At 41.0% G+C, this 10000-nt stretch overlaps 1 protein-coding gene across 2 annotated transcripts in view; it reads right to left on the reverse strand.

The window, feature by feature from the left end:
- The window catches only part of LOC126984263 (MAM domain-containing glycosylphosphatidylinositol anchor protein 1-like), a 76619-nt gene extending 67074 nt beyond the window's left edge, over positions 1–9545 (reverse strand). For both annotated transcript variants that reach the window (XM_050837883.1, XM_050837882.1), the window contains exon 1: positions 9414–9545. In XM_050837883.1, the coding sequence (XP_050693840.1) occupies positions 9414–9463 (50 nt within the window). In that variant the 5' untranslated portion in view covers positions 9464–9545. The remainder of the gene's footprint in view (positions 1–9413) is intronic.
- Between the last annotated feature and the right edge of the window lie 455 nt (positions 9546–10000).

Below are 10000 nucleotides of genomic sequence, written 5' to 3' on the forward strand. Positions count from 1 at the left end.
AAAAGAAATAATAATAATAATAATAACAACAATAACAATAACAATAACAATGCTAATGCTAATGCTAATATTAATAATAACAATAATAATAGATAATAATAAGTGAAATAAAAACAACCTTCATGAGAATAAAGAGCGATAAGGACGCACGCCTGTCAATACCTGCGACAAGCTGACGTGAGTGACGGCTTGGGGAAGGTTACAAACGTGCAGGACCAGAATGTCACGCAGGCGGAGACGGGCGACCACGACGGCAATAAATACACGACAACAAGGACTGGACGACCGACTGAATGGAAGAATGAATCGATGAAAACGCGAGTAAATAGATGAGTCAACGACAAATCTTGCTTTACGACCGAAGGAGCTTTAGTCCGAATAAGTAAAAAAAAAAAGAAAGAAAAAAAGAGAGAGAGAGAGAGAGAGAGAGAGAGAGAGAGAGAGAGAGAGAGAGAGAGAGAGAGAGAGAGAGAGAGAGAGAGAGAGAGAGAGAGAGAGAGAGAGAGAGAGAGAGAGAGAGAGAGCAAAATTCCTCCCTACACTGGATGATTTGAAACAGGGAGAAGATGGTAAAAGTTTGGTTGTCGGGGACTGGCAAAAATGGAAGAGAACAGAAATGGCAGAGAAAAAAATATATACGAAACAAAGTCACGAAAAAAAATCAGTTCACTGGAAGGTGTTGGGGACAGAGAGATAGATAGATAGACAAATAGATAGATAGACAGATAGACAGACAGAGAAAAAAATAAATGACAGAAGTAGACAACGTGAAAGAAGAGACGAAAAGATGAAAGAGGAAAAAAGCGTAGAAGAGAAAAGGCAAAAGGAGAGAGAACCAGAAAAAAAATAAAACGAGGAGATATAAGAGATTTGGGGGGGGGGGAGCGAGTGGGGGGGGGGTGCTGGATCTACCTGTCCTATGAATAATAAACGGCAATACCAATACCTCATTACCTTCCACCTGCTGCCGTTCATCCACGGGGAAAAATAACAAATAAGATGAAACACAGCTCGTAAACTTTCCTCCAGACAAAATCTTTATGGCATAGGGACACAGATGGAGAGAAGGGGAAGGGAGCCTGAGAGGAGCAGCTACCTTAAGGCGTTTGTACTATTTTTGTCTAAGAGTAGGACTATCATTTTTGTCTAAGAGTAAGACTATCATTTTTGTCTAAGAGTAGGACTATCATTTTTGTCTAAGAGTAGGACTATCATTTTTGTCTAAGAGTAAGACTATCATTTTTGTCTAAGAGTAGGACTATCATTTTTGTCTAAGAGTAAGACTATCATTTTTGTCTAAGAGTAGGACTATCATTTTTTGTCTAAGAGTAAGGCTATCATTTTTGTATAGGAGTAAGACTATCATTTTTGTCTAAGAGTAAGACTATCATTTTTCTCTAAGAGTAAGACTATAATTTTTGTCAAGAGTAAGACTATCATTTTTGTCTAAGGGTAGGACTATTGTTTTTGTCTAAGAGTAGGACTATTATTTTTGTCTAAGAGTAGGACTATTATTTTTGTCTAAGAGTAAGACTATCATTTTTGTATAGGAGTAAGACTATCATTTTTGTATAGGAGTAAGACTATCATTTTTGTCTAAGAGTAAGACTATCATTTTTGTCTAAGAGTAAGACTATCATTTTTGTCTAAGAGTAAGACTATCATTTTTGTCTAAGAGTAGGACTATCATTTTTGTTTAAGAGTAGGACTATCATTTTTGTCTAAGTGTAGGACTATCATTTTTGTTTAAGAGTAAGACTAAGAAGAACCAGACTGAGGACAAAACAAACACACAAAACACACTTGCCACTCCTAAAAAGAAAACAGTTGTAAAAGAAATGGAAATATTTATGCAGGCCGTAATGTGAATGCTCAGGTGCGCTGGTACAGGTGAAGAGTGTGTGGCGTGTTTAGAGGCACATGATGATGGGTTTGCTTTGCCTTCCTCGAATCCTTCTTTCTGTTTAGAGATTTATGGGAACATAGGAAGATCTCTCTCTCTCTCTCTCTCTCTCTCTCTCGCTCTCGCTCTCGCTCTCTCGCTCTCTCTCTCTCTCTCTCTCTCTCTCTCTCTCTCTCATCTACTCGCTCTTCACGCTGGCCATGTCACAGCCCGAGACAGAGGGAAGACCTTGTGGCCTTGAAAGACTCTGTCAACGCGTTATTGATCGACTCCCCCCTCCCCCCCTCCTGGCCGGCTAGTTCACGCGCATAAGGTAATAAACCAACACTCAGCCGGCATTAGCAACCCGGATCCGCGTCACTTCGTTAGCCGTGTACTTGTCAATCGGGTCTGTCCCCCACCTGTGTGGGCAGCGTCTCCAAGTAAGTCAGTATAACAATGATGTTGTTGCAAGGCTGTAGTGGATAATTTCGTAGCGAATATAATTATCAATGTATGATTTTTTTTCTTAATTATGTAACTATCCTAATGATGAGTTTGAATGAGTAAAGTAATCGATCAGCAGATCATTAACCAAATTGATAAGCTTGTTGACCTAGCCTAACCTAGCTAGGTGTTTTAACCTGGCTGACTGATCTGCACCAGTTATATTACTCATACAGGGTAGAGAAGAGACGTATACAAGGATGGTCCTTTTTTCATAACCATCAGGTAAGTTAGACTTACAGAGGCTTACTCGGAATGAAAAAAATAGTAGTGATATTCTATTTTATATTTCCTCCTCAAGAAAAAGCGTCGAATTTATTAAAACAATATTTTGAACGATCCTGTCTCCCAAAAGAATAAATACATATCAAAGAATTTCGTTGAGGTGAAAATCGTTTTTTGTCAAAACTAAGAAAAATAAATAAATAAAGAGATCAGAAGTCGTTTGTTTGTATGTAAAAATTGTTTTCTCTTAGTCTGGAAGTTTGAGAGAAAAAGAACAACTTTCTCTTCACATTGACAGTTTTTCGGGTGGGTTGCAAAATATGCAGTCCATTTTTTCCTGCCTTCAGTGTTTGCATTATGAGTTCAGGAAAGACAACACAACAAACACGAACTCCTGCATAGCGGGAACAGCAGAGTAAAAGATAAAATACTGGACGCCACTCTGCTAACAACGATCAACCGGATGCAGATAACTTTTACCGAAGCAAGAGACTATTACTGAGGCTTGCTAATTGTGGAATGGACTTTATTAATAAATAATAATGGAATATATATATATATATATATATATATATATATATATATATATATATATATATATATATATATATATATATAACCTTTTTTTTTTTACGTGTTCGCCTATAACGCTGGTAGGCTTTGTTCATCGTCCTGGTGGCCGGCCTAAGCCCGTCATGGCGCATGCAATCTTTATAGTGGCGCAATTTATTCATGGCTCATGTTGCCCGGGGCCAAGCTGCCCCCCGGAACTCATTCTTGATTCACCTGGACGGTTTCTTCTAGAGTCCGGGTTGATGGTTGATCATGATGGTCTTAGGCAACTCGGCGGTGACTGAAAAATCCCAGGTGGTAGCGTGGGGATTCGAACCCGCGTCGTCCAGCACGCGGTGAATGCAGGGCCCGCACGCTAGCCACTCAGCCACCGCCTACCCTCATGAATTAAACTGAATGAACACAATTATACAGTATGCTGTACTGGACAGTGAGGATGAGTGGAAAAATAAGAGACAGGGAGGATAATATAACACTACCGGAATGAAGGGAGCGGCGGAAAAAGAGGAAGATTAACGCCGGCAATCACTCGTGACATTTCCAGCATCGCAAGTTTTCGTTCATGGGAGACTCTTTTGGTGCCGGCCATAAGAACATAAGAACATAAGGTCTGCAAGAGGCGATCCTAACTCCGTCTATCCCCACCTAATATCGCTGTCCATGAATTTATCTAGTCTATTTTGAATGTGAGTATTTGGCAATTCACACTCACCACACATATTTCCTAAGCCTATCCTCCCCCACCCTAAACCAATTTTTGCCTATGTCCCCTATATGTTGAATCTGAATTAGTTTTTTTAAACCCGTTACTTCGTGTCCTACCCGGTTCTCTACCACAAAAACCTTATGAATGTCTCATATAAAAGCCCTTCATCCATTTATAAACCTCGATCATGTCTCACCTCACTTCGCCTTTTTCTAGAGAATGCAAGTTAACTGTTTTTTCTTTCCTTATGCTCGTATTCAACCCCCTGAATCATCTTAGTCATCCTCCTCTGCACCGATTCTAACATTTTGATATCCATTCTATAGTAGGGTGACCAGAACTGAACCGCATAGTCAAGATGAGGTCTAACTAATGCTAAATATAGTTTGAGGAAGACTTCGGGGCTTCTGTTGCTTACGCTCCTTGAAATAAATCCCAGTACCCTATTAGCTCGTCACCCACGCCCGGCCTTCCGAGGCTCAGACCAGTGGGCACCTTCACACGCCATCATTTATTAACTCATATCAACACGCATCAGCAGACATCAACACACAACAGAAACTCAACACACACACAGTGACACATAAGCACACATTAGCAGGCATTCATACACACACACACACACACACACACACACACACACACACACACACACACACACGACAAGGTACAACGCGAGGCAGAGACTTCATTGATTTCGCAACATTCTTCACTTTCTAATATAACCAGATTTAGAAGATAATTATCATTATTGTGTAGTCCTGCTGGCTCGTCGAATTGCAGAAGCATTAGCGTCAATGAAAACAACAACAACAACACAAAGCAAGAACGAACTAATGTTGCCTTTTTTATTGTTACGGATCAATTGCGTCTCATTAATCTTTTGCGAACACCGGTGTGAAACTGAAAACATGTCCTCAAATACAGTATTCGGGGAGTTAATAAAAATATAGACACTCTCTCTCTCTCTCTCTCTCTCTCTCTCTCTCTCTCTCTCTCTCTCTTGTAGGAAATAAGTTTATTTTCCTGGGGCTTCTTTTTTGTCGTAGGAGTATCGGGAGTCGGCGAGGCTTCGAGGCATACTCCGCCGCCAGACTCTACGTATAAATGCTAACAAACTTCCTCCCTTTAAGAATGGCTGAGTGAGACGGTGAGAATGTGGCTGCTTCTCCGGCTTCGATAATACTCCTTTGGCACCGAAAACATGGCAAACAGACGCATAGACAGAAAAAAAAACCACACAAGAAAAAAAAAATAGACATGTAAACACAGGCTTGGGACACAATAAAACAGATCTATTAAAAATGCACGGAATTGCATGTATCTCAGTAACATTTTTGACAAGGTTTGGTAAAAATCCTAAATTACTATCAGCAGCGACACTATTATTAAAATGCAGATTTGAAAATATTCCACTAGGCATTTTTACCGAGGCAGCGGCGAGGAAGTAAAAGAGTAGGAGCGAGGCAACATCACGTGGAAAATTAAATCATAAATACCCAACAAAGCGAAAGGTTGAGGTGCCGGTGGATGGCGCTGGTGAAAGAGGAGTGTGCGAATGGCTGGATAGAGATATGGTAAGGTAGAGGGATAGAGGACTGACGCTGGACGAGGAAGCAGGTATGGGAGGGATAGACAGAAGAGGAGTTGAATGAATGGATGGTAACATTATAAAACTACTAAAAAGGAGAGTTGTCGGAGAGGATAGAGCTACAGATGAATGCGACGAAAGAGGGATGGCAGAGATTGAATAATGAAGGCAGGGCTAGAGGGAGAGAAGTATAGAACCTTTGCGAATATGGGAAAATGGAAGAATTGAAGAAATTGAAAGAAGCATCCAGAGACAAACGATAGAAAGGAAAATGCACTAACAGACACATGGAAGAGACTGACAGAAGGCTAATCCATTATATAGGAAGGAACATGGAACACTGCAACAATAGAACCAAGTAGGAGTAAATCTAAAAATACACACACTCAGGTAGAGAAATAATAGTGATGATAGAACAGGAGTGTGGGAAGAGCGATAAGGTAAAGCAAAAGGATGGAGAGTTACATGAAGGGTAACCAGGAAGGGCAGCGGGGAGGTGGAGATAACACACGAGGATAATGCAGCATCTGTGTCATGATATGAAGCTTTTAAGAGATCAGAGGACGCAGGTAAACACGGTGAATAATGTGTATGCCGAGAGAGAGAGAGAGAGAGAGAGAGAGAGAGAGAGAGAGAGAGAGAGAGAGAGAGAGAGAGAGAGAGAGAGAGAGAGAGAGAGAGAGAGAGAGAGAGAGAGAGAGAGAGAGAGAGAGAGAGAGAGAGAGAGAGACAGAGAGACAGACAGACAGAGAGACAGACAGAGAGACAGACAGAGACAGACAGACAGACAGACAGACAGACAGGCAGACACACAGACATAGACAGACGACAAAGGGTGAATTAAAAGCCACATAATGAAACAAGGAAAAAGACGATATTCAAAAAATTCCGGCAGGAAAAATAAAGGGTTTGGAAACGGTTCAGATAATTAAAAGTGATGAACGAAACTTTCCACCCCGATTGGAAAGAGTTACAGCGATATCACTCCAATAATGATTATGCTTGAGTGTTCGCTTTGATCAGCGTTATGCTACAATGCGTACCCGTCAAAAAACAAAAAAACTAAAAAGCAGTATGAGCAGCACGGAGGTAAAGGTTTGGCACTGGTAATAGCAACGATACTAGGAATACTAGGAATACTTCATCGCTTGCAATGCGTTTCCATGCTCGATAATAGCCATGAAAGCAAAGTTAGGTGTCGAAGTGGAGCACACAACACCGCCTTCGCTCCGCTATGAACTAAAACATCCACTGGAAAGCTGGTAATGATCATAATGTTACATAAATATTCCTGAGAGAGAGAGAGAGAGAGAGAGAGAGAGAGAGAGAGAGAGAGAGAGAGAGAGAGAGAGAGAGAGAGAGAGAGAGAGAGAGAGAGAGAGAGAGAGAGAGAGAGAGAGAGAGAGAGATTAAACTTCTCTTACCACACACATATAAACGCAATAAATCCACATCATGGTTAGTCTTGTGAATTAAGAAACCGCTGTCATACAATTCTTAGTCCTTAGTACATCAAATATTAAAAAGTTCCGAGGGAAGAAGTGTTAGCAGGCGTAGGGAATAATGCGTCACATCACCTGTATCGCGTAATCGTTATCCTTTTATTGTTTCTGAGACGCTGTTTTGTTTGTTACAGGAAGGCAGTTTTTATCGAGACAATTTTCTTTCAAACTTTGCAGCAACAATCAATTACCGGCCGTCCTCTTCCCTCGTAAAGAATTCCTTGTGAGCGAAAAATTCTCGGAGAAGTTCACGACACGAAGGAGTTTTTACGAGAGATAATCACGCTGTAAACCCAGATTGGCTTCGTGATGACGAGTACGGAGAGAGCGAGAGCGAGAGAGAGAGAGAGAGGATGGAGACAGATTTTGTTTGAGCTAAATAAGTGCTAAATCAAACAAAGCAAAAATAACGCAGAGTACCGTGTAGCAAATCTGTGAACAAAGAGTTGGAAAATTGCTAACTATTTGGATCGTGTTTCGGGTGTTGTAGGCATCTGAAAACGTCGCCTCTTTCCTCATTGCGTCAATTCTAGTCATGCTACTTGGCTGTGGTGATGATATGCTTTTGGTGTGCTCCGGGGATTTGATATCTATGACAAATATTTTGATTCTCTGGACAGAAACATCGACTACAAATTCATAAAATAAAACCTGACACACATATGTAAAAGAAAATATCTATAAAGAATTCATACTTCGCTCGCTGGAAATAATACAATTAAGCATTCGCGTCCCCCTCCGAAAAATATTTGTATTTGGCGATGTGCGTCAGCGGCTTCCAACAGCGTGCGGGGCCGCGGTTGTGATGCGTTGCTGCGGGCCAAACTTGCATGTGTCTGCTTTACTAAGTGCAACGCGGAGGTGACCGGAATACTGTATTTGGAACTATGCAACGCCAGTCACTTACAAAACATGCAGTACAGTCATTTACTGGCAAAGAATAATCTTATCATTGCGTGTCACTGAAATAACTAGCCATGGGGAAGATCATCTGGGCCTGCACAAAAAGCTGATACATCTTCCAGCTCATCGAAGACAGGGAAAAGTTACTCTACATCATGGCTGAGGAGTCAAAGAAAACGGCAAGCAGTGTTTGGGAGATCAGCCACGAGCGAATATTCTTTATACACCCATGATGGTACTGTACCTATTGGCATGGGTATAATATTTCGGAAAACTATCACGACACCTGTAAGACTTAACTATTCATTACTATTCAGACAATGCCATTTGTTAGTCCAGAAGCAATAAATCAGGCGTCTATCCAGCTGGCATTATATGGCTTTAGAAATGAAGAAATACGCTAGAGTTTCACAAGCGCCTAGGCAGCGTGCCCTTCAGCCTTACGACCCTCACAGAATGTGGAAAAAGATCGGTATAGTTCACTGGAAGCCTCGTAAGCCGTAGCGTGCGGGTGAGGCAAGCCTGAACCTGAAAATGGAGAACAGTTGCAAGTCCTCCGACCAGATGGGGACACCTCCACACGTCCACGGTGAAACGCCTACTTCCTACACCCATTATTGCCTCCCATCCTAATGTATCACCCCCACTACGCCTTCAAAACCCACACTAGACCCTGATGCCTTGCGAGGCCTCTCCATTACGTCCAAACACCCTGCGAAGCTGATTCATTCGCCAGGGTCTTCAGGGATCATTTCGCTTCGCCGTATCGAACCAGAGAGCTTCACTATCTCGGTCTCGCGGAAGCGGTTCATCTCCCGTAACGAACTGCATCGTTTCCGCCGTCAGGATATTTTGGTGCCCTCGTCTGCAGGAATGGCGCGCCGCCCGGATAAGGGGCTGAACCATGCCATTAGCTTGGAATATATACACAAGCGAACGCAGTTTTAGAGGGAAAAGTCCAGCAGCTTCAAGATGGGTTCACGGTAAGGTGTGCGGGATAATAGGATATAACGGCCGCGGAAAAATGTATAATTAGGCTAAAATATAATAGTTACCGAGGCTGGAGGAGAGTTAAGAAAATAATACACATTCCGTAGCCATTATAATAACAATAAACAACAATGATAACAAAAGCACCAATACCAACAACAATAAATAGAATTTTAATCCCTACAACAACCACCAAAACAACATACCAAACAATAACAAAGAAAACAACACACAAAAAACAACAGGTACTACTACTACTACTACTACTACTACTACTACTACTACTACTACTACTACTACTACTACTACTAATAATAATAATAATAATAATAATAATAATAATAATAATAATAATACCACCACTAAAAATATTACTACTACTACTACCACCCCCACTATAATTACTGGTACTACTACTACTACTAATAATAACCTACTACCACCACTAGAATTATTACTACTATTAATATTACAACTACAACTACTACTACCACTACTACCACCACTACTACTGCACCATCATGGACTACTTACGTGTACATGGCGTCCGGGTGGTTGTCGCGGTACCAGAGGATGACGGCCATTCGGTCATCAATCGGGGGAATGACGTCACAAGGCAGCTCCAGCTCGCCGCCCACCACCCCCTCCACGTGTTCCTGCACCGTGGACGCTGCAACACAGACAAGGGAACACTCAGCCACCGCTCTTGCACCTGCTCAACAACAGATTTTGATTTGCTAATATAAACTATTTTGCTATCATGTGTCCATATTTCTTTAGAAGTTGACACACGGAGAGAGAATGCACAGAAAAATCTCCACCTTCAGCTTGCCGTTATTGAATTTTCAAAACAAAAAAGAATTCAAAAGAAATATTCGATAATATTAAGTTTTCCATTCGAAAAAAATATTCGAAAAGAATATTCGTTAAGATTAAGTTTGCAGGACCAAAAAAAAAATTCAAAAAATGTATTAGTGTGCAAAATATTATGCCTAAAGAGCAAAAAAATATAGAGTGAAATCTAATTTAGATACACGACTTGGTTTCCTTTCATAAAACTTAACGTGTATTAAAAAAAAGATTTTAAGTGGAAAAATATATTATCAAAGTGCAGAGGACAC

This window comes from Eriocheir sinensis, chromosome 56, assembly GCF_024679095.1.
Source record: "Eriocheir sinensis breed Jianghai 21 chromosome 56, ASM2467909v1, whole genome shotgun sequence".
Lineage (NCBI taxonomy): Eukaryota > Metazoa > Arthropoda > Malacostraca > Decapoda > Varunidae > Eriocheir > Eriocheir sinensis.